Consider the following 25,960-nt stretch of genomic DNA (forward strand, 5'->3'; position numbering starts at 1 on the left):
GATGATATGGGGAAGGAATGTTTAAAATAAGGTAGGAGGATCTAGTGTGCATTTTGAATTCTCCGCCACCAAATATAAATCCTCACTTAGAGTTTGAGTAATTTCATATATATATATATATATACACATACAAACACACACAGAGAAGAAAGTCTGTTAAAAGCCTTAAAGTTACATTCATTCAGTCAACGTGAGAAGAAAGAATTCTATTACTTGGAAAGTGTTTTTCTCTCATCTTTCACTTATTATTCATGTACAGTCAAACTGGCATCTGAATAAATTCCATTGACCTTCATGACATACCAACCAGCATTATTTATTTCTATATAGGATGCTTAGTGCACAGGATAGCCAAAAACTTCACTGAGAGAGCTGATTGTGAATTACGAAGGAGAGGCAGCTTCCTTTCCTGAAAATTCAAGATGGAAAAAAGATCTTCAAGTTAAAAGTGGAAGGACCCAAAAAGAGATGGCTGCTTATCTTCTGTAAGTGAAAAGCAGTGAGTGGAAGAAAGGGAACAAAGTGGAAAGCATGAAATAACAATGCTCAAAGATTGCAGCTGTGTGAGGAGATCCTGGAACTAGCAGATAAAAGCATATAAGATGAAGCAAATTAATTTGAATTGGATTCAAATGCAGCAGTGCACAGAGGTGAAACTGTTAATTTTGCTACTGACAGAAGTAGGAGTTAATTTTTCTCATCTGCCACAGGCTTTCTGGTTAGTGGTGGGGATGTCACTCAGTCCTGTGTCTGAGTTCCTCATCCATAAAGCAGAATATTGTGCACAAACAGTTCAGGCAAGAGTCAGGTCATTAGGGCAAGATATTAACCTACACAGACAACTACACCTAGGAGATCCCTGATCAAAAGGCAAGAAAGACTGGTTGTAGTGACCTGACCTACCTGAGCTTTTGAGAAGAACACAAATTTTACAGAGTATGACAGATGGATGCACAACAAGAAAGAGATAAACCTGTGACCATAAAAATCTGGAAAGAAAGAAAACAGTTGCCAAATAAGAAGAGTGACAATGCACAGATATTTTCAAATGATGAGGCTGCTAATATTAAAAGCAGAGTGAATATCAATGTACCCTCAAAGGAATGCTGTCCAGCTTCAGGGAGGTGTAATTTGGGCACCAGCTACTGCTATGAATAGTGGGTACAGTCTATTCCTATCAAATATAGAGGAGGAAAATCTGGGAAAGTTATAGACAGGAAGAAATAGGGTTCCTTCCTGGAGGTGGAAGAAGGGAATGGGTGGAGATTCCTTCAAATATAGAGAAAACACAACAACTTCAGCCTAAGAAGCTTGCACACTGGGATTCTTCCATTCAGATGTGAGTTATAGGTAGAATGGAGAGTTACCAGTACAAGTGGGTTATTAAATACAACACAAGTAGTCACAAGATGAACCTCATGTACCAAAAGAAGCCAGCAAAGGAGACAAGCAGTCTGCAAACAGACTGTCTGGTTGCAGACAGGATGAGAGGGGCAGAAGAGACAGAGAGTTGATCAGAGATTAAATTTTCCCTGATGGCACAAACAACCCCCCTGAATACACGTGAGTTTACCTGAGCAGGTTTGAGCATACAAAAGGGCCAGGATGGCACTGGGGCAGCATGCAGTCACAGTGAGAGTATGTCCTTGTAAAATGTTGAGGACCTGCTGTAAATTTTTACTATCCCTCTGGTCATTGCTCCCTCATTATTTGTTCTAGCCAGTATGTGAAAAGGAGCTTTTTAATTTGTAAGCATGTAATTAAACCATATGTCTAAGTCCTTCCTAACTCAAACTTAATTCTTTGCTATTTGTTATGTTCAGTGTGATAAGTATGACAGAGCAACATATATTAGCTGCTGGAGGCATATCTCTGTCCCAGACAGATAATAGGTGTGAGAGAGCAAGTAATACTGCCCCCATGCTACAGCCTGAGAATCAAGAGAGAGACCTAGAAAGTGATTTTCCCAGGACTTCACAGGAGGTCAGTAGCAAAAGTGGATATTGAAACCCTCTCTCTTCAGCATCCATCCGATGGTGCAGTCACAAGGCCAGACTGAATGTGTACGTTGAGTTTACACAGCCTTAAGTCTTACTGAGCCATGTTGTGCTTTCCCCCACACCCCCCACTTTCCAGTCCCCTTGCAGTTATTTTTGGTCTGAGCTCAGATTAGTGTTACTACTAACTCCATCCACAAAGCCAACCTTTTCACCTACTTACAGTTCTGTTGGTGAAGTTACTGAAGTCTGTCACCAAAATCTGCTTGATCATCTCTGGTGTAGAGACCACCACAAACATCTGGCGACCAATGTAATACCTACAAATAAAGAAAGAAGTCATTTTAGTAGATAATGACCACCAGAGAACTGTCTCCTTCCCTAAAATACCACTTTCACCTTGAAAATACCTGCCACAAACAAATATCACAGAAAATATATCCCCTTAAGTGAAGCACACCTCTTACCTATTGAACTAAGATGCATGGTCTTGGAATTTAAAGGAAACAGCTTAAAACATCTCACTGATGAATCAATACTTGGCCAACCTTTTACTGTAAAGGTTTCCACGCTGTCCGTTCACTACGAGTTCTGTATAAAGTGATGCAGTGAACACCAAACTACAGAAGGACAACACATTAGGAAACAGCTACTCAGAAAATCATGATTACACAATTGATTATTCAGAGTTAGCCACATGAAATGTCTTTCTGTGAAAGCTCTGCCTGCAAGAAGCCTTTCCAGAAGTACCCTCAGCATGGCTGCAGTGCAGGCACACTTGCACTGTTTCTATCAGCACTGGAACTGAGTGCCTCTTAGACCCCGGGCTCTGCATTACCACAAACTAGCAGATACCATCAGCACCTTACAAAACAGCAATGGGAATAAAGACCAACCAACAAAAAAATCATCAAATAGAAAGGAATTTGTAAAACCTAAGACTGGGTGAAAGGGGTCTCTCACTCTCTGCTTGTACACGCTCTAGTTCCCTGCTCCCAGTTTAATATGATTTTGTGTGACCAGGGTCTACCCTTCAGTGACTTCACAACATGGCAGATGCCACAGAGGTACTGGGATCCACTGCAATCCCCCAACTCTTCGAGGTGCTCCCTTCTCCAGCAGCTTCTCCCCCCCCCAAACCTGAAGATGCTTCATGCTTCACGGCTCTTTTAGGAGGAAGTACATCCAGCCAGCAGAGGCTGTCTGCAGTCCCTACCTCTGATGATTGCTGGACTAGAAAGACTACACAGGTATTGCTGTCTTTACTCTGCCAAGAGAGAGGAAGAGGAAGCTGTAGGCAGGCACGTGAGGGCCAGGCAGCTCAGAGCACAGCACAAGAGCAATATCACAGATGCTGCAATACCATAGTAATATTGATGCCAAATCATTTTGTTATGATATAGCTTACTATCAATATATTGCTTATCACCTGTCTACATTGCAGCAACAGAAAAGACAAGCAAACCCTGGGCTGAATTAAATTTAGTAACTAGAGGTTCCCATGGCAATGAAGCAGCAGCAGTGCTGCTTTCACTGAGGGCAAACAAATCAAGACAAATATCTTGATTCCAAAGCAGGTTTTCACAGTCCACCTTGACCCCTATAACACCCAAAACTCACAGCAAACAAACACCAGAGAAGCAGAAAATAATTTTCCTCAGGAAGGAAAAGATCTTCTTTGCTCTGATGGGTTTCCAGAAGGAACTGTTACTCCCCAGATCCAAACCACGGGGCTCCACTTGAACCCTAGATACAGGTAGTTATGTTGTATTAAAAAACCAACCAAACAAACAAACACCTTTTTCACCTCTCCTAGTTTGATAAACCACAGCAAAGTAGTTTATCTGTTAATGGTAAAACTTTTCTTCAGAATCTTACTAAGTGCATAGAGAGATCTGAAGCCTCAGTTTAAAGAATGCTTTGAAAATGTTTTTTTTTGGCAAAAGAGAACCATGCCCCATGTGCCCCTCCCATGTGTAGTTTGCACAATTTCTTTGCCATGAGAGTTCGCAAAGTGAACACCTGTGCTGCCCCAAATCTACCCAGGATGATCAGGCATAAATACTGACCTCTCATATTCACACCTTACTTTTCCCTTCTCCAAGTTTATCAAATTCTCGTCTCATTTAATGGTTAGTGACTGATTGTCCTCCAACACACAGCTCTTCACAGGGATCAAATCCCAAACATTAGATTCCAAATCTGAATCAGGGGTTGATTATGCCTACCAAGATAGCTTAATTCTGACCACCACGAGGCACCACATCACGCAAAATCACCTGTGAGAGGCACTTCTTGGTTATTTTGAACTTGGGAAACTACAGGACTCCAGCTCCAGTCCACTGGAATAACAGGATGCTACTCATGGTCAGAGTACTTATGTCACAGTGCACTTTGTGCTTGAAAGCACTCAGGACTAAAATCTGGGACAGAAGCATCTCCTGCTCAAGCTGCTTTTATGAGAAAATGACTCACAAGCCAAGCCTATGCAAACAAATCTATTCAACATCCTTCAATTCAGACCAGGCACCTGAACTCCCAGTTCTGCTTCCAGAGCTAAGCACTTTCTTTTCCTCTTCTTTAACAGCACCTGTTGTCCTTTTCCTTACAAGTAAGCAGAAAACATCTCCTGAAATTAATAAAGTGAAAATACTGAAAACACATCTTAAGTTAATTTTTAAGCAAAGTTCTGCCTGCATTTAAGGAATAATTGCTGTAAAGCACACACAGACTATCATCTTTTATTGTATCCCCAACAGCAAAAGCTCTCTTTCTGGTTTGGTTTTTTTTCCTCCTATTCTCCTAATCTCTGTATGTAATTTTTCTAATCTTTTCTAGGACACAAAAAGGGGGGGTGTATGGACATGCTTCCAAAGTTGTAATCCAAGGTGAGGAGTATGACTTCCATGATATTCCCCTGAAGTTAAGGAAAAAGGACTAGAGTTCAGCATGAAACAAAATTGTCTGAGCTCTTCCATTTAACTAAGAGAAGTCCAGAACCTGCAGTGCCACCAGAAAGAGGCTTATCTGAGTTTTAGCATATTTAATGACATTTGCAGGATTGAGGCCTCAGCCACAAACCAAGAAGACACCTCCCAAGTAGATTTGATTTTATGAGGTTTTGTTCACTTGTTCCAAAATGGCAAGTAAAGATAAAATCCTCCCGAATCTATTCTCCCCAAGCAGATAACATACTCAGCCCTGCCATGTAACTTCATTTTGGTTCTGTATCAGTACATGAGGATATCACCAGCCTCACACAGACTTAGATTTATTATTGAATAAAACCTGATATTCTTGTCAGATTTTAATAAGTAAGAGTTTGAGAAAAACAAAAGCCTTCTGGCAAGCACATTACAAATGGGATCATGAATAATTTAGGACAGCACTTTTTATTAACTTTGCCTCAGTTAATCTTTTCACATGGCTTGTCCACACACAAAAGTCCTACCTTTAACTAGAGTGACACAGTACTATCACATGGCTTGACCCAGCCCTTTGCAGTACTTTCATGTAGGACACACAAGATGTAATACAACTGCTCAGGACTATCTAGCTCGTTTCTGCAGAGAATCAAGAATGCCTGAATGCAGTACAGCATTCTCAGAGTGATGCTACTCTGTCTATATGGGGGAATCTGTTGTCATACTGGTAAAAATAAATTTTATGACCCACAGGAGTGTAAATTTTCACTGTAAATAAGGCTTCAGTTATTTAAGTTATGCTGTTGGTGTCATTCCTATTACATTTCAGTCTAAACTACAGTCCTCCAAAATAGAGAAGAGAAAAACCCCAAAACCCTGTGTTTTTAGATCAGCAGCTTTAGCTTCATTGCAAGCAGAGACAGGAAAGACCTGGTAGCAGTACATCAACAGCATGAGGATAGTGTTAGCTTCCTCCTGCACACAAAAGGGCAGATGACAAGCCATCAAGCCAGCAGGTTGCCAGTGCAGAAGCAAGTACCTATGTTCTGCACCATCTCCAGGAGGGACAGGCAAAAGGTTTATCAGAAGTGTTCAACGGAGGGCATAGATCTACTTTCAGAAGTTGCAGAAAAGGCAAGTCTCCCTCCAGTGTGTTTACCAAAGAGCTTGCATGTCAGGGGGTGGTTACATTACAGTATATTGAGCAAAGGAAGCTGATCTGCATCCAGAGTGTTTTAATAACTGGAGATGCTAAAAACACCCTAAGCATTCAACTGCAGCAGTTTAGTTTTCTAAGAATAGACAAGCACCACTCTCACACTAACTAATGAAAAGGACAGAGACTTCTGCCTGTGGTCAGGCTTCACCCGTTTAGTAAATAAGTCTTTTCTTTTACCTGCAAGTACAACCAGCAATTCAGTGATGATTTCTGCTGGTTTGCATGTGCATCCCAGAAACATGGCTCAGGTGCTGTGGTGGTAGGCCTGACAGGGCAAACATGGGCTTATCCATGCTGGCTTGCCCAGACACGTTCCTCTGCTTCCCCTACTTCTGTGCTGGGGGGAGGCAACCATGGGAGGGGGCTGCGAAAGCCCTGGCTTCACCTAATACGGTGAGGCCTGGCAAAGTGCCATTCTGACTGGCTAATGTGTCCAGTGCCCGTTAGTCTCAGGCTGGATATTGATAAAAGGGATAAGCAGGTAGCACGGGTGCTGCTGCTGCTGCCTCATTTTGCATCCTGAATTTGCCTGCAGAGCTTACCAGATGCCTGTTTGGACTAATTGGATGGATGATCTTGGAGGTCTCTTCCAACCTGGTTGATTCTATGATTCTATGCCTGCACGTGATCAGCCTGCATAGCTGAGACTGCACATCACAAGACATCCTGCCTGCACCTGAAAGTCTCCTGCTAAGATTAGAAGTCCTGGAGATACACAGAGTGTTTCAGAGGAGCCAGGAGATGATGTCAGAGATTGTCTGCCTCCTTTGCCCAGAAGTCTGAGAAGAATCAAGCCTCAGCAGCTGACAAGACAGACAGAGTCCCCCGACAGAGTCTAGGCACTGTCTGGGACTGTGGCTAGCTCCATCAGTTGGGTAATGACAATTTTGCCACTTAAAGAAATAAGTGCTCTAGTTTTGCCTGTTTGCACGTATACATTTCCAAACTGTGCATTTTTGAATCTGTGGTTAAGTTTTCTGGCAAGTTTTAACGTTAATAAACATTTTTCATAGCCAGTAACAATTATTGCCTGGATATCAAAATTAATACAGATTATTAATTTTGCATAGTCCATCTCAGGTGTCTCAGTTTGCATCCAGTGCCTTCAATGATCATGATCACAAAAAGTAACCCCATGGAGGTAAAAGATGCCTGCCAGGTGCAACTACAAGCTGAGACAGGAGTAAGACAAGACCTACAGTGGACTGCTTAGTCCCTAACGAGACTCCAAAGCACCATCTCCATTTCCAGTATTTTTCAGGGACAACCCAGGAACACAAATTTCTGTTCTCAGATGATATAGCAGATCAATTAACCACTTTTAATTTGAAGTGCCAAGTTAGCATTGTCCTTTCTGCATCACCATGATCATTCTGGCCACACTACATGGTCATCTGTTGCAAACAGCATTCCCCCAAGTTCTGAAACCACAGCTCTGAGCAAAGCTCACAGCAACGTTGCCTTGCTGCACAGGAAAAGATGGAACACACACACAGCACATCATGGCAAAGAGCCATATGCTTTTGTGCAGCTGCCGTGTGGGAAACACCTGCAACCCTTTCACCTTGTTTATAGTGCTGCTGTCAATTCACACAAGACTTTGATCTCCCTATCATCAGTCCCATGTATTATAAACACATCACATTAATCATAAAACACATATACGCTGTTGAGCAATAAACAAGGCTTTGTTTTCTATGCTGCAGTCTTCTAAAGTACACAAAGATCATCTGGAAAGCTAAATGAAAATAGAAAATTTTATTATCTCTGTGTTCCTCAGGAAAGGACAAAGAAAATGAATAGAAAATAAGAAAAAAAATAAAAGGAAGGGGAAAAGGAGAGGTATGCAAACAATCTTCTTAGGAGATGTGTCCTTAAAACAAAGTTCCTCAAACACTCTTCCTCTTTTCTTTAGAGACAGCCATCCCTGCATACAGAGAAACACAAAAACTAACAGCACACTGCTGACTTAGAATCAGAATCATAGAATCAGTCAGGGTTGGAAGGGACCACAAGGATCATCTAGTTCCAACCCCCCTGACATGGGCAGGGACACCCTATCCTAGATCAGGCTGGCCACAGCCTCATCCAGTCTGGCCTTAAACACCTCCAGGGATGGAGCCTCAACCACCTCCCTGGGCAACCCATTCCAGGCTCTCACCACCCTCACGCTGAACAACTTCCTCCTCACATCCACTCTGAATCTCCCCACCTCCAGCTTTGCTCCATTTCTCCTAGTCCTGTCACTCCCTGACAACCTAAAAAGTCCCTCCCCAGCTTGGTGTTGTCAGCAAACTTGCTGAAGGTGCATTTAATGCCTCTGTCCATGTCACCAACAAAGATGTTGAACAAGACTGGTCCCAGGGCTGATCCTGAGTGACTCTGCTTGTCACTGGCCTCCACTTGGACATGGACCCATTGACAGCCACTCTTTGGGTGAGGCCATCAAGCCAGTTCTTTATCCATCTCATGGTTCACCCATCAAGCCCATGTGTCACCAGCTTGGAGACCAGGATGTGGTGTGGGACAGCGCCAAAGGCCTTGCTCAGGTCCAGGTAAATGACTTCAGTTGCTCGCCCCTCATCTATGAATGTTGTGACCTGTTCATAGAAGGCCACCAGGTTTGTCAGGCAGGATTTGCCCTTGGTGAAGCCATGCTGATTGTACCCGATCACCTCATTGCTACTCTCCTGTCTCAGTAGTGCCTCCAGGAGGATCTGCTCCATGCTCTTACTGGGCACAGAGGTGACACTGACTGGCCTAGAGTTCCCTGGCTCCTCCTTCCTTCCCAATTTGAAAATGGGAGTTCTGTTTCCCCTTTTCCAGTCAGTGAGGACTGCACCAGACTGCCAGGACTTTTGGAATATAATAGAGAGGGGTTTAGCAACCTCATCTGCCAGATCCCTCAGCACCTGTAGGTGTATCTCATCAGGTCCCATGGACTTGAACACTTTCAAGTTCTGCAGGTGATCACAAACCTGATCTTCACTTATGATGGGTAGCTCTTCCTTCCAGTCCCTGCCATTATCTTCCATGATTATTTAAAATAGGGCTGAAGCCTGGCATTATTTGTTTATTTCAGAGGTCAGCAAATTGATTTGTTATGAGCATTGTCCTCTGTCAGTTCTCACAGGTGAATCTGACTCTGCAGGACAAAGCAATACCTAGCAAACAGCTGCAAAGCCCAAGTGCAGTCTTCACAGAAAGAAGGGGATTGAGAGGAAATGAAAGGAGGAGACAAAAAATTATCAGGTACTATGAGTCATACTATTATGTGTTATATTGGCAGCTAGAGGCCTCCAAGGTCCCTGGGCCCTAATTTGGTAGAATTATATGTAAGCAGAAGGCTTATTCTAGGCCAGTTAAAAGTACAGTTTAAATAACCTGGAGTGACAAGCAGTGGGGCAAACAAATAAAGTCCTCCATTCTTCATCTGAGGGACTTGGGGAAAGCAGGTATGGATGAACTAGGAATTGCTAGCATTTTCTTCTTTTTTTATTGACACTTGGTGAGAAAAGAGCTCTTCAGTTGGCTTGTACACCTGGAAATTTCACACCAGCTTTCTTCAGGCAGAGGAAATCTGCTGGAAAGTCAGGAACTAAGTCACACGCCACTTCTGCATCCCTGGCTGTGCCTCTAGCTGGCAAGATGCCTTCCTGAACTGTTTTACAAACTCTTGATTAGCTGAGTATCTCTGGATTAGAGAACTGAGAAATGCATGGCTACTTCAGGAAAAAAAATCAAAGCAAAAAATTCCCCAAACCCCACAATGCCCTAGAAACAGGTGAACATATTGCACATAACAACGAAGTCCTTGTAGCCCTGAGCCATTGCCAGCACAGAGAAAAGTTTCAAAGCACAGCTCTGCCAACATATACACACACATGCCTCAGCCAGAGCCTAATCTAAGCCATTGTGTAAATTCCTGAAAAAGAAGACATGGCTGCAGTGATTTCTATTTAAGAATAAATTGTTCCCCGTTTCCTTTTATCGATGGACTATGCTTCTTTTTCTGTCATGAAAGCTTTAAATAAGCACACAGAACTATTAACTCAATTCCTGACTGTATTGAAAATACCACATAACGAGATGCCCAGACACTCACACCTTCTGCACAGCTCTCTATTGCTAGGCATCCACTGCTTTGTCCACATACCCAGGATTTAAAACGCTATCTTCTACATACCAAGAACCTCTGTGATATCTCAGACTTGCACCTTGCCAAAAGACCTCTCTTTCTGACATGCCTAAGGAAGTATTAAAAAGGGGAAAAAATGAGGATTATTTATGTTCTCCCCATCACTAAAAGCACAGCTAGATTCAAAGAAGCTCCTCCCTTGTCAGGTGCAATAAGAGACTCATGGTATGAAATTAATATATTTAGTGTTGGCAATAAAAAAGAAGGCTGATTGGGGCCATTATGAAGCACAGGTCTGGTAGAGTCTTGCAAGTACCTTATACCACAATGCAAACAAGATCTATTTCTGGGCATCTCTAACCTCAGCTGGGATTTAGCAACTTGAGGGTGTCACACACATTTACTAAGCCCTCCTCCCCTGCAAGTGAGCAGTGCGGGAGACGCAGACTCTGCACGGCTGTGCTAATTCATTCATGAAATGAAGTAGATGACATTTACCCACATATAAGGAATGACAGGGATTAAATTAAGCTCACAAAGTGCTGTGAAGAGGAGAAAACCACACCTCTGAATTATACAAGCATATTTGGCAATCTATGTCCATTTGGTTTTCTGAGGAAATCTGAGTCCAGATCTAAGTGCAAATATAAAAACTGACTCCCATATTCAGAGGTTGAGAAGAGAAGCAGCAAAGGGCACAGTCAGCAAAAACAATTGTTTCTTCTCTTGCTCCAGGTGGTCTGCAGGAGAAGTCAGACACCAAGGGAGTGTGGAGCTGCAGGGTCCTGGACTGTGCTCCTCTGCAGCTGAGGAGATGCCACTTCCTAGGGCTGGTGGGGTTTATTTTTGTCTTGGCAACCAGGCTAAGATGATTGCCACCACTGCCACCGCTCCATGTGCTTGCATCATACTGCTAGCACTGATTAGCTGCATCAGTATTCCTCTTCATTAATGCAAAATGAAAGCTGTAAACAGGGTACTGTTTTATAGGATGCTACTGGAAATGAGAAGTACTGTGATATTAATAAGAAACCAGTTGCTCCTCCCACCTGAGAGTGTGGTGCTATTACTACTAGGTGAAGCTGAAAGCACTCTTTGCCTCATCAAGAGTGCCAGAAGAAGGTTTCTCAATCTTTTCCCATGTTTTTTCCCATCAAGCTTGAGCTGTATTGGTCTGTGTTTTGTTACCCATGTTTAGACTGACATTTTCACCAAAGCTTGTTTTGTCTGTGCTGGTTTAAAGCAGGGTATGCCTGACTGACTTCATGTGATGCTGCAGTAGACATTTCCTGTGGGTTTCAGCATATTTCTGTGCCTGGCCTTTCTGTGGGTTTGCGAGACACAAAATAAGAGCAGTCTCATCTTAGGCTCTTTGCACTTAATTCACTACCAACGTACTCCTTTGTCATGCCCTGAGAGAAAACCCAGGAGACTACTATTTCCAGAACACTAGAATACTGTTTCTAGGAAAGGCTGTATCTGGGGGAGAGCAAACTATCTGTGTCTCCAAATTTTACTTGCTACCATCTACACACAGTTCATTTGTGTGAATTTGTATGAGTCTATTGTTTATATTCAACAGTGATATCTATTTTTATCAGTGTGGTGAAAAAAAGGCAACCAAAAAAACCTAGCTACAAGATGGCTGAAGAGAATAAATAGACAACATAAGAGAAGCCTTTTCTCTCCATCCTTTTTTTCCACACAAGGAAGAGAGACGGGTCTGCTCAACACTTATCCTGGTTTCTAGTCAGAAGCTCTAAGCAGCTTCCTTTGACAGACAGGTAAGCAATTTCTGGGAAAGAACAGGCAGTATGACTCTGGTAGAGCTACAGCCACTTCATACAAGATAAATGGAGAGGGAGAAGCATGCCTGAAGAAGACAAGGGATGATTGTGATGCTACGTCAAATAGCACGGCTGAGAGAACACATAGGACAGGGTCATGCAGCACAGGGCTGCTTTCTAGCAAAGCAGGGGTGGCTCATTCAAATGAGTGGTAGTGAAGTCATGGAGGTTCCTCAGCATCCTAGAAAACTAGAGAGCAGGCATGTGTCGTGGCTCAGGCTCCAAGGAAAGTTTGGGGACCGGGACCAATGAGTAAAGCATATGTGCAAGTGCATGGAGAAAATGAAACAGGAAGGAAGTCAAGGGATTTAAATATAATTGGTGATACTACAACGCTGCAAGATACAGCAGGCTATAAAAGAGGTTGACTGTAATAAAAACACAAGTGTAATAAAAGTTGCTAGTTACACACCCATCACTAGACTTTATGTAAGCAAATGGATTTTTACATGACTAAAGTGAAACGTGTGTGGTACAAATTCTGCCTTTCATGAAGTGTTTCTGAGCATGATAAAATTGAGGGTTGAAGATTGTGTAATTTTTCCTCCCTGTAACTTGACATCAGGCTGCAAAGAAGAGTCATCCATAAGCCTGTGTGCCCACAATCTTCACCCCATATACACTTCACATATCACGACCAGGCCACCAGTGTGACTGGGGTTTTTCACATCTCTCATTTTTGTGAGTGACTTTAGGCCTGAAGGAAAAGAAAAGACTTTCAGAAAACACCAAGTATCTCTATCTGTTGAGAAGTCATGTCCTCACACGTATCTTTAAAAGAAGCATTTGGAACAGAGACACTCCAAATCAGTAGGCTGCTTCTGTTTGTTTGAATTCTACACTTTATCTTCTATTTCTTTTTAGGGAAGACAGCTCATGTGCCTCCTGTAAATATGAGCAGCAGTGGTGGATGATACAAAATTTTACTTTTGCATGTGTTAGAAATAAATGTATACACAATTTTGTTTCAATCTGCTCCTTCTTACCAGCATTTTGATCTTACATTAATGAGAGAGGGACGACATATTGCATACTTGCCCTTTTTATTCCTTTGTTCTGCTGATGTTAACATGGATATGTGCACTTCTGGAACAATAGTGTCTTACTCTTAGAAAATTCTTCAGTGATAGATAAGACTCAATATACTCATCATTTTGCATCATAAATACAGCATGATTAAATGAGTAAGCCAGACTGAATTTTGCACGACTACATGTGCATACACCACTTGGTCATGAGTACCAGCTTGAAGACATCAGAAATTTAAGCAAATGAAGGGTTCAATAAGTGGAAAGAAATGGGTAGCCCATTCATCTAGCTTGAGAGCAATAAAGACAGATTCCAGCCAACATAGTACAGCCTTACTCAAGCAAGTAAAGGTTTGTCAGACTGGCCACGAGGGGGACAATAGCCAGAACGCGCTTTTTGTTCCTGATCTGCCTTAAAAAAACATGTTGAAACAAAGAAAAAAAGGACAGTAACCATCTACTGAGCTCCTGGGAATGTACTTTTTTATGGTACAGCATACAAAATGCACACAGGAAAGATTCATTTTTTTAAACCCCTGTATATCACTGGCAGTGTGTACTTTTTCTATGCATTCTTAACATCTACAAGCATGCACACAAAATAATCTAATTTTGTTAATGCATTATTAATTGCATACTAAGCTCAATAAAAGTAATTTCCCAAAGCTTTATACATTTATCATGAAAAGCACTAGCAAATTCTTTACAATAAAAAACGCTAGCTGTACACATGACCAAACTAAATTATCTTGGGAATTGGCTAATATCTGACCATGTGGAAACATTAGAAAGCAGGGCTTTGTTACAGGACTAGAAGGGAAAAATAGATGCATTTTCTTACAGGGGAAAAAAAAAAAAGCCATGATAAAGACATTTTTAATAGTAACAAACGCTGCAGCTCCAGGAAATTTTCCTGAATCAGTTCAATCTGTGTCGTGCTGGACTTAAAAAACCCATTAAAAATAACCATGATAAATTTCCTAACCTCTTTCAGTGCAACACACAGAAGACAAAGGAAACTGCAATTCTACTGAGATAGAAGAGAAAGAAAAGAATGGGAAAATCTAATAGCTTGTGCATCGGTGGTAACATCCTCGCTAACAACAACGGGCAAATCTGCGCCACAAAGGATGACAGGAGCAGGAGTGATGTGCACAGCTGACAACGGCACTCCAAAGTAATGACTTCCAGGAAAATCTCCTCTCACAAATGGACAACACGCTGCTGAGAAGTAGTTGAGTCATGACTTTCATAACATGGCAAATTATTTCAGCCTAAAAATGGACATACTGAAAACAGGGTGCGTACAGCTCTGGTAAGCCAGCTATGGGGATAACATCTACTGACAGCTAATATGCTCACCTGGTTTAAATTATTAAACCTTGCTGAAATCCAATACACATTGAGGGAATTTCCCCAATATTTAATGCACTGCCATAAGAAATAGATCACGTTTCAAACAGTAATATTAGTAAGAGCAGTATCTAGTTGACCTATTCTCCATTTATCACCTTATACACATGATCGATTGTAGCAAACATGCTTCTTTTGCTGCTCCCTTGTTTTTGCGAGGGAGCAGGGGGAAACTGTGTAACAGCGTATCTTAAACAAACAGAATCTGAGGATGGAGGAGTACATCTTCCACAGATGCACCCTTTCACCATGCAGCAGCGGGTCCTGCTAACCCACCTCCTCCTTCTGATGGCCAGACAAGGTGTAGCGTAACACACTGACACGGGTACCCGATACCCACATGCACACTGCACACATTTGAGCTCTCTTCACAGCTGCATTAAATGGCTGTCCTGGGCTGACATCTGACTTACCCAGAACATTCTTTCCTTTACTTAAGCAAAAGAATTTTCACTGTGAGGGTGACAGAGCACTGGAACAAGCTGCCCAGAGAGGCTGTGGAGCATCCTTCTTTGGAGGTTGCAGAGCCTCCTTCAAAACCCATTTGGATGTGTTCCTGTGTGATCCTGCTCTGGCAGGGTACTTGGACGAGATGAACTTTTGATGTCCCTTCCATTCCCTACTGTTTGGTGATTCTGTGAAGGGTAAAGAACCTCTCCTCTTCAGCTCAGTCATGGCTGCTGTGACCTCAGGATTCCACAGACTTGCCTCATTTCAGACTCATCCAAGTAAATGCCAATGTCCATCACTTTTCTGTGTTACTCTCAAACCCTGTGAATCTTTGGAGCCTGCTGGAGTGGTTTACTAGAGCCTTTACCTCCGAACGGTTGAATGTGCATCAAACACTAGCAGCTGTACTTAGGATTTTTGAGGAGAATACTTCTGAACAAAAAAAAAAAAATCTATCCCTAACTCCTATAGACTAAGGATACAAACAAAAAGAAAAAAAAAAGCCCAAGCACAACTGTAGGATGAACCATCACTGAAGCAGATATATTGATCTATCAAAAATGATTGAAGACTGACAATAAAAGGGTTATAAATGCTTAGAAGAAAAGGAAAGCAAAAATACAAACCCAACCCATCAAAAAGCTTCCACCTGCATTCACAGGGAAAAACGGACTTGAACAATAAAATACAATGGTAGCTGCCCCTCCCAAAAGCTGAAACAACCTTGCTATGAGCCAAGCAAATGAAAATGTAAATGCATGAGCAGTCATTTGGGGGATTCAGATGCTTTGTGTCTTGTACACAAAGAGAAAAATAAAAAAAAAGAAGTAGGAAAGCAGAAGACACCATTTTTAATATTTGTATCAACTGATAATACTCTCCTGGAGCCTTTTTAATCCAGGAGAGACCTTGCACTTAAATATGCAATGCTGCCTGCCAGCAATGTGCTCTTGTCCTCTGACCTCAAGTGCCGTCTAACTGCTTCTACTCTTGTCAGAAAGCAGCATGCAGGGGTAGTCTGCAGATTTTGGGGGTGCCAGGCAGAGAAAACCACCTGTACAGCTGCAGCCTGCAGAAATCCAAAACTCAAAATGGCAGGCCCAAAAGAGGCATGGAATGGAGAAATACACTGAATGCACTGTGCAGGGAAGTGCTGTAAGCAGCATAAATACAGTGGTTTGTGGCAGGAGCATCAGGATCTACTGAAGGCTTACAAACTGTGTATCTGTTTAAATACTTTACTAAGGAAATAAACATGAGGAAAATCATGGCAGCTTCACAAAATTTATTCTGTTCTTCACTACTGGTGAAAACACAACTGCATTAGTTACTGGGCAAAAGCAAATAAAATACCTCTGATGCAAGACAAAATTTAGGTCTGCACTAAGAATAGGTTTAGGTACTTAGAAACATAGGGTTTGAGGGGACCTTAAAGATCATCTAGTTCCAAACCTCTACCACAGGCAGGGACACCTCCCACTAGACCAAGTTGCTCAAAATCTCATCCAGCCTGGTCTTAAACATTTCCAGTAATGAGGCAGCCACAATTTGCCTGGGAAACCTGTTCTAGTGTCTCACTAGCCTTGTAGTAAAGAACTTCTTCCTAATGTCTGAGATAAATCTACCCTGCTCTAATTTAAAACCATTACCCCTACCTATAAGGTCTCCCCAGAGACTTCTCTAGACCGAACAGACCCAACTCTCTCAACCTGTTCCTGCAGGAGAGATGCTCAAGCCATCTGATCATTTTGTGGCCCTCCTCTGGACCAACGAAGGGTCCATGGAGGAAATGTGCAGCCAAGAGGTTAGGGAGCTAGGTTAGTGGGAGCAAGGTTAAGGAGATGTGACTAGGTCAAAGCCCAGAAGTAAAGTGAGAGACAAAATGGAGAATGTTTTTTTCTTCTTCCCAGAACTCCCAGCGAGACTGTGAGAGAAGTTGACATCACCGTTGTTTTCCCTCTTCATAGCCTCTTATCTACTTTTTCTCGCCAAAACATCCTAGCTTGCTTCAAACTAGCACACATTCCTTCCCTCCAGTGTGTCGACCACACCACACAGCTTGGTGTCATCAGCAAACTTGCTGAGGGTGCACTCAATTACGTTAAACAGCATTGGTCCCAGTACCAATACCTGAGGGATGCCACTTGTCACAGGTCTCCATTTGGCCATGGAGTCACTGATCGCAACTCTCTGAGAGCAGCCATCCAGCCAATTCCTTACCTACCGAGTGGTCCATTCATCAAATCCATGTCCTTCCAATTTAGAGACCAGGATGTCATGTGGGACAGTGTCAAATGTTTTGCACAAGTTGAGGAAGATGACATCAGTTCCTCAGTTAATGCTTCAAGTATAAATTCTCCCTTTTTGCAGCACACTTCTCTGCCTCAAAAATCAGCATTTACAATATTTCATAGAAAATAATGCAATATTTAATGGCTAAGACCTTTCCAAGTCACACTGTTACCATCTGACCTATTTTAACATTTGCCTCTGTGCTGCACCTGTAGACCTACTTTCTCTTTCTTCTGCCCCGTGCATAGCTTATTTCCCACTGGGCCAAATGGGCAGCCAGGGGACATATAAAATTGTTAGGGTGCTTCGATAATATTTTGATTTGGCCCTTCATACAGAGCATCTTTTAAGATGTTCTATGTGATAAAAGGTCCCAAAGGACTAAGATCTTCTAATAATGTCACACTGGAAGGCTCTGCAGCAATAGCCAGTGTCCCCACCAAGATTCTTTTTCAATGAAACACATTTCGGCATTGACAGAAAAGCCTGGATTACTGCTGAGCAATAAAACGTCTACCACCGGCCCTTACAGCGCCAGAACATTGCTCCCAACTCACTCCTTTTCCTGTAAACTACTTGGAGATGTCTGGGTAAGTCTTAAAATTTGCTGTACAAAACCTAATTTTATTCAATAGGCACCATCATCCAAAAATTGAAGTTATATAATATCAGGAGACCTAAAAACATTGGGTCAAGATCCTCAAACAGCCATGGCTCTATGCCTTTAATGGAGCTACTCTGAAGTAAATAACAGCTTGGAGGTCCAGACCACGTTTTTCAGGCTTGTTTACATGGGTGAGAGAGGAGATTCTGGGACAAGATGTGATTTGAATCTTAATAAAGTTAGACTAGGAAAAATCCTGCACGCGATCCCACCCCTGTAGACACAGTAATTGCTGGGAGAGACGGTCAGTTTCTTCCCTGATGTAGTTTGTGTCCTTCTGGAATTGCTGTGTCTGTGCATGGGAGAGATTTTTGACATTACTATAGCTGTTTAATTATACCAACACAATTCTCTAACTGTGACTAAAATAAACCCTCCTTCAAGACAAGCCTTCAGGTTTAGGCACCAAATTTAATGGAAGCAAAGAAAGAATCGCTTTCCCTAGGGTAGTGGTGGCTCAGCTCGTTTCTCACTCCCTAAGCTTAAAAAAGGCAAAACAAAAACAAAAAACAGTGGAAAACAACTTCTCCCTCTGCAGTGGGGTGTACCTTTGCCTACTGCCTGATAAAATCATACCCAGTTCACTACCAGCAGAAGGGCTGACATAAAGTGGACTCTCCAGGGGAAGAAGAGAGGTAGTGGAACTAAGAGAAAGGGTAATTTGAAGATGGTGCCAAATTGACAAAGGAGATATTTTGTTCCCCTTGCTACTAATAAAACACAGTAGACTACAATTGATCCACGGACAAATAAGGTAGGGGGAAATATAAAACTTATATATATCAAAACAATAAAGAAGTAATGAAGACATTTATGAAAGTCCATAAAACCCTTGGAATGATGTAAAAATTGTCAGGTCACGTTACTGTTTTCAGCTCAGTGTGGATAAGAAAAACAGCAAGGAATCAAAATTAGAGCATTGAGAAATGACAGCAGAGAGAAAAGATGGACACAGAGAGAAGTAAGAAAAAGGAAACAAAGCCAGAGCAAATATTTAGTGGGAGTGAGTGCGTGTGAGTGGGAGGCTTGGCTGATACAGCTGAAGGCTGTGTGGCGATCCAGTGAGACGTGGACAGACTGGAGAGCTGGGCACAGAGGAACCTAATGAGGTTCAACAAGGATAAGAGCAGAGTCCTGCACCTGGAGAGGAATAATAAACTGCAACAGTACAGGCTGGGAGGTCATCTGCTGGGGAGCAGCCCCATGGAGAGGGACCTGGGAGTGCTGGTGGATAACAAGTTGTCCATGGGACAGTAATGTGTCCTTGTGGCCAAGAGGGCCAATGGGATCCTGGGGGCCATTAAGAAGAGTATGTCCAGCAGATTAAGGGAGGTTCTTCTCACCCCTCTACTCTGCCCTGGTGAGACCCCAGTTTGAGTACTGCATCCAGTTTTGGGCTCCCCACTTTAGGAGGGACAGCCATCTGTTTGAGAGAGTCCAACAGTCACCTGCAGTTTGCTGTGAAATGTCGGGAGACCAAGGGTGGCAGGAAAAGCTCCTGAGTTGCAGCATTACTTTTAAGTTGATCTGCTTCAAAGGCTGCCAAGAAAGGGAAGGGGACACACCCATGTTGGGTGGAATGATGCATTTTCCACCCTCTGTACAGGAGTCTGGGGAAATGATTCAGGAGCTTCATGCAAAAATTACCATGCATGGCAGTGGGAACAGTAGTTCAGAATCAGATACATAGCAGGTGAAGCCAGAGACCATTAACAGCTACTGAACATTACATATTGTATTGACTTCAAGTTTACATCAATATTTCTGTGTGCTGTAGGAAATTCTAATGAAAGCATTTAATATGTAGCCTAATCTACAATATTGCTCTTTTCCCTTACTTCCTAGTAGGATTGGTATACTGAAAAAATGCCTCAGATTGTTTAGGGTTTTAAAAGCCCTCAGTCTGCTTCTTCCCAAATGGTGGAAAAGGGGGTGAAAATTGCTAGGTGGACTTTACAGCCTGATAAGAAGATCAAAAAAATGCAGGCTGTGGTAGATAGTGAAGAGGATAGATCAAGGTGAAATTAAGTCTAGGAAGCTAGTTTCTGTAACTGTGGGATTCACTCAGAATATTTCCTCCTCCTGCTTTTAATTAGGATGACACAGTCTGGTATGCAGGTGCTGCTCATGATTCTGTTACATGATAAGATGAGACAATCTGTTTAGCAGTCCCATCCCAAGCTCTTTAAAATTATGATTTTAAGCATTAATTAGCTAAGAAGCAGGCAGAACAGATCAAAGGTCACCCATGCTGTATATTGTGTGTAAAACTCTCCTCAGGCATAGTGTTTTCAAAAGAAACTTCAGCATTCAGATAATCTCAACCTAGAGCTCACAAGGACTATGCTTTAACAGCTAAGTGTTGTGCTACCAATGTAACAAATGGAGGCAAAACCTTCTACCAAAGCTGCTACATGAACATGCAGAAGCAGACCAAGACTCAATCAAGTGTCTCAAAAGCTAAGAGGGACAAGACATAAGGGCCTGCTGTCTGTTTCCCTCATCGGTCTCAGGAGCTGACACAGTTCTGATCAACCTCACAGAGCCTTTCTGTCCGGGCAATGTGGTCTCAGTGTTCCAACCAGGGGATTTCCCTTTATACAAACACTAATTCACTGAAGGCTACCAAACCAAAGCAATTTGCATATGCCATGAGTACAGAAATGAGCATGAGGAGCATGGTGCAGGCAACTGGCACTGTCTTTTGCTGCCTTGCCAAGAGCATATAAAAAATTATCTGTCTCATTTGGTCGCATTTCACACTCTCTTTCCAGAGGTGTAAAAGTCTGTACTAGGTCTTTGACTTACATTAGCTTGAACAGCTGCAATAGAGTTGTGGAGAAGCCATGGATGGAGGAAAGAAACCTGAAGAAAACGCAGCAGTGAGCACATACATGCAGCTCACCCACCCCAGGGCAACGTCTAAAGTTTCAGAGGAGAGACGGAGTACTTTCTGTGTTGGAGAGTTTATCACTTGTATCAAGCATTTTCATCCAAATGGCTTTGCCTGCGTTGAGAGCTGGAGCTGTGACATTTCAATGAGCCTTTGAATCTGTGTGAATACCTAGGACACAAATGTCCCTGTGTTCAGAGACTGCAAGAGCCTGCAGTAACAGATTAACAGCCATCACAAAGTAAACAAGTTCAAGTTGCTTGAGTCTTCTGAGAGCTCATAGTTCACACATAAGATCTGCCCATGGCTAAGGGCTCATTAATGAATACCTTCAGCATTACTACTACACTAAGCATCAATTTACAATGTTCCACAGTCCCAAGTACATTTGGCATAGGACAGCAAGACTGAGGGAACCCTCAGCAAGTCTGCACATGATACCAAGCTGAGTGGTGCACTTGTTAAGACTGAAGAATGGGATACCATCCCAAGGGACTAAGACAGGCTGGAGAGGTGGGCTGAGGAGAATCTCATGAGGTTCAACAAGGCAAAGAGCAAGGTCCTGCACCTAGGTCAGGGCAATGGCTGACATCAGTACAGGCTAGGGGATGAAGAAACTGAGAACAGCCCTGCAGAAAGGGACTTTCAAGTACTGGTGGACAAGAAGCTGGACATGAGCCAACAATGCACATTTGCAACCCAGAAGGCAAATCACATCCTGGACTACAACAAAAGAAGCACAACCAGAAGGCTGAGGTGATTTTGCCACTCTGCAGGCATGAGGCCGCACCTGGAGTACTGTGTCCAGCTCTGAGGCCCCCAACACAAAACAGGCATGGACCTTCTGGAGCAGGTCCAGAGGAAGACTGTAGCATAGGGAATCAGAGGGCTGGAGCACCTCTCCTGTGAAGACAGGTTGAAAGAATTAGGGCTGTTCTGCCTGGGGAAGAGAAAGCTCTGGAGAGACCTTACAGCTGCATTTCAATATCTGAATGGGACCCACAGGAAGACTGGGGAAGGACTGTTTAGAAGGTCTTTTAGTGATAGGACAAGCGGCAATGGGTTTAGACTGGAGCATGGCAGATTTAGATTGGACATAAGAGGCAAGTCCTTTACAGTGAGAGTGGTGAAATACTGGAACAGGTTGCCCAGGGATGTGGTTAAGGCTCTGTCCTGGAGACATTCACGATCATACCAGATGTGGCCCTGAGCAGTTGATTTAGTTGGGCCCTGATTCAGTTGGAGGTGTCCCTAGTCACTGCAGCAGGAGGTTAGACAAGATGACCTTTGAGGGTACCTTCCAATCCAACCCATCTGTGAAACATGCCAGAATTAGACTAGTCAACTAATTCACTAATTCTTCCAATAAACTGCATCCCACAGGTCCCCATACCCAGAACATAAAACTCCATAATGCTCAGGCAGCTCACAGAAATGATTACAACTGGAACAAAAACACTGGGCTTCAGTTCTCAAAACAGTATGGTATGCCACCTTTTGGATAAATCTTCAGGCACTAGTCTCATAAAAGGCTGTATTTTTAAGACCAATTAGCTCTAGAGAGACAAAGAAAAATGGTGATGATATATGTACAAGTAACTCAAAAGACTTGTTCCAGCAGCTTAACCATTGTAAAAAACCCCCTATAACCAATATCTAATTACAGTTAAGTTGGAGAGTCAAAGGGAGATTTAGCATTGTACTGTGACACTACATTTCTGCCAGCAAAATTGCTGAGTTTTGGTCCTTTATTAAAATACAACTTTTAGAAAACAGGTTACTATTAACAAATTCTGAAAGCATTAATTAAAAGTGAGAATGAAGAGGTCTGAAAGTTTAATTTGAGAATGCTAAGATTTACCTATTGTTTAGTGAACTTTTGAGTTAATCTTTCCCATTTCAGAAAGAACGGCTGGGCACTTTGCACAGAGGAGCAATAAAATTGTCTACATGCAAAGTGCTGTCAAAAGAGTGGGTGGGGAGGGGGAAGAAATATATTTTCTCCCCATTAACTCCTTTCAGCTACAATAAACCTGGGTGTTTATGTGTACCAACAGCAGTAAAAATATTTTTCAGGCACAAATGTGATTGTTTCTTTTATGGCTCTGATTCAGCAAGGTAGATAACTTCTGCCCAACTTGAAGTATGTTGATTTTAATGGGATTACTGGTGCTCAGAGTTAGACACATGTTTAAGGGTTCTGCTGTACTGAATTCACAGTTTGCAGGTATTTAAAGGAAAGAGAGACAATTTTTATTCACAAGAGCAATTCTGGGGCTGGATCAACAATCACACAGTCAAAGCACCTTATCACGACACATAAATGAGAAAATGGGAAAAAAGTAAATCTTGATTAAATATGAAAGATTTAACTCTGACCACAAAAGTGTATTGTTGCTCTTTAAGGGGAAAAAAATCCAGGCAAGGGAGACTAGCAAAAATCCTTATCAGGTTAAACATGAAACAGAGATTATGAAGAGCTATAGGTCAGAAGTAGGAAGCCTGTTTATCTTCTCTCTCCTCTGCCCTTGCCCAAATACAATTTTCTCTAGCTGAAATACCACAAATAAAATGTTTAACATATCAAAATAAAGGAAGGACAATAGGAAAAGTGGTAAATCTGTAACACCCCTAGTATAAAATAGGAAATCAAACAGGACAAGCATTTCATAATACTAAATTATTTCTTCACATGAGCCTTCAAAGACAAAGATTACTCATTCCTGGGATTACTCATTCCACATAAAGCAGAAAAAGGCTAGAAACAGAGAGGGGGGGGGGGAAGAACAAAAAAAAAACCCAGAAACAACAAAAACCCAAAAACCAAACAAACCCCAAACCTTTGTGAAATGAAAATGGCAACAAAGACACTGTTTCTTCAGGTATCAGCTGCATGACGAAGATATCAGCTGTTTCCTGCAGGAGGTGAGCCTGACTATCGTCTTTAGGTTTGCCCCAAGGTGTTTGAGGAGGGCAAAAGGAAGGATAAGACTTTGAGCACAGTTCCAGATGCCCAGAAATGCATATCCCTCTTCTTTTCATAAGAAAGGAAAGCCCCAAACACTCGCAGTGACTAACAAGTGCCCCTCAGCCCTGCTGCGGAGGCTGGAAGCAGCAGCAAGAAACACCTTTGTCTTGTGCACAACTGTTTGATTATGGACTCAGCTGCAGAAATGCTAACCAGTGTCATCTGCAGCGACATTTTTGGGGGAGAGAAGTCAAGCATTAAGACAGAACCAATTCTAGCTACATAGACTTCTGAAAAGCTGTCAGCTGCCAGCATACCTTACAATCACAACTCACCCTGGATACATTTCAGTTTTGTGACCGGCTCCATGACATATCCCAATCCTTTAAACTACCCAATCATTTAAGTGACCAGGCTTGATCTTCATTCCAGTAGTGACTTCGGGAATCATTTGACAGATATTAGCAAGCCTTTAAGGGAAAAAAAATCAAAACCACCAACAACAAACAATCAAACAACACTCTCTACAGATCAGACGTTCTTCAACCCAGACATTCTTTGTTTCTCTGTTCTTAACCAGCAATTTCCAATCAGTAGCCAAAACCTTCATCTGAAAAGGAGCAATTTGGTATGGTGAGGGTCAAAATAAAGCATCAAAACATCAAAGTTCAATGTTAAAAAGGGACATAAGCCATTAACTACCACAGGGCTACCTCCCTGTAAAACTAGGTAAAAATGTTCCAGCAAAATCTTAAGCTGTATATTAGTACATTGTTTTCCAAACAGGATATTCTTCACTTCTAGTTTTTGTCACAGAGAACCAGTACGTGTATCTTAGAGGAGGCACTTTTATAGGAGGAACTCCAAATAACAGCCAACCAAAGACTCACACTTAATAGCAGGATCTCTTCAAAAGTCACATCTGTGGCTAGGATTGCCCCATTGAACAGAAATGCTTCAACTCCTCTTTTGCATTGAAACACAGATGTTTGTGTCCACATTGGCCTCCATTTTGGGCCATCGCTGTATGAAAACAGACATTTTTCACAGCACATACCCACTGCTGAAGACTATTTGCATTGTCTCTCTCTATAACAGAATAATAATAACCAAAACATTCTACCCTGCCTCAAACTAGCACACAAGGTTTTTCCTACCTCTCACACATACCTTCAGCAGATAGGCTGGAGGTGCATGTGAAGTTGAGATAGCTGATCCCACGTGACCAATGAATAATTCCCTGCCATATGACATCACACTCAGTACATAAAGCTGGGGAAAGAAGAAGGAAGGGGCAGACATTTGGGGTTATGATTTTTGTCTTCCCAAGTCACATATTGCTTGAACACCTCCAGGGGTGGTGACTCCACCACCTCCCTAGAATCATAGAACAACACGATTCTGGGGGGGTGGTGGAGTCACCGTCCCTGGCGGTGTTCAAGCTATATGTGGCCATGGCACTTTGGGACATTGTTTAATGGCCATGGTGGTGTTAGGTTGATGATCATCAAGACCTTTTCCAATCTAAACAACTATGACAACACAATGCTATTGACCTGTGAGCTTCCAGTTCCACCAAGTACTTCAACTCTTCATGAGCAAGCAGAAAGAAGCACCTAAACAAAGAGAAGCTCAGCCTAAGGAGACCCAGCACCTGTGGATGATATGATCGATCATAAGGTACGTACCCTGCCTGCCGGGGGGCCACACCAGGCCCCCCGGCCTTTGAATCACCTCCACCATTCACCCAGTGAACACCATGGGGACTCACCAGTGATGAGAGGAGGAGGATCCCTCTGCCCAGTTGGGCAAACTTAGAGCTTCTGCCTTCCCTGGAGCTGATTATAAAGGGGAGTGGGCAGGGAGGGCAAAGTGGCCACACCTGGAGTGGGAGGAGACTCAACAGCACCCAGGTGCTCTGGGTTTGGGGGGAAAAGGGCAAAACACAGTGGGGGGTGGGAAAGGAGCAGATATGGTGGAAAAGGGGAGCTGGGGAGAGAGTGGCTGGAGAGCAGCCAGGAAAAAAGGGACCTGGGGGTTCTGGTAGGGTGCAGGCTGAACACGAGCCAGCAGTGTGCCCAGGTGGCCAAGAGAGCCAATGGCATTCTGGCCTGCATCAGGAACAGT

General features: G+C 42.7%; 1 protein-coding gene across 4 annotated transcripts in view; it reads right to left on the bottom strand.

Annotated features, from left to right (window-relative positions):
• The window catches only part of TBXAS1 (thromboxane A synthase 1), a 278,058-nt gene that overhangs the window by 149,167 nt on the left and 102,931 nt on the right, over positions 1-25,960 (bottom strand). For 2 of the 4 annotated variants that reach the window (XM_064155469.1, XM_064155467.1), the window contains exons 1-4: positions 25,605-25,649; positions 25,390-25,449; positions 25,004-25,105; positions 2,221-2,317 (exon numbers count right to left, since the gene is read on the bottom strand). In XM_064155469.1, coding sequence (XP_064011539.1) covers positions 2,221-2,298 — 78 coding nt within the window. In that variant the 5' untranslated portion in view covers positions 2,299-2,317; positions 25,004-25,105; positions 25,390-25,449; positions 25,605-25,649. Of the gene's footprint in view, positions 1-2,220; positions 2,318-25,003; positions 25,106-25,389; positions 25,488-25,604; positions 25,650-25,960 lie in introns of those variants that run through there. The other 2 variants (XM_064155468.1, XM_064155470.1) reach the window with 2 other exon arrangements.

This window comes from Pogoniulus pusillus, chromosome 15 (genome assembly GCF_015220805.1).
Source record: "Pogoniulus pusillus isolate bPogPus1 chromosome 15, bPogPus1.pri, whole genome shotgun sequence".
NCBI lineage: Eukaryota > Metazoa > Chordata > Aves > Piciformes > Lybiidae > Pogoniulus > Pogoniulus pusillus.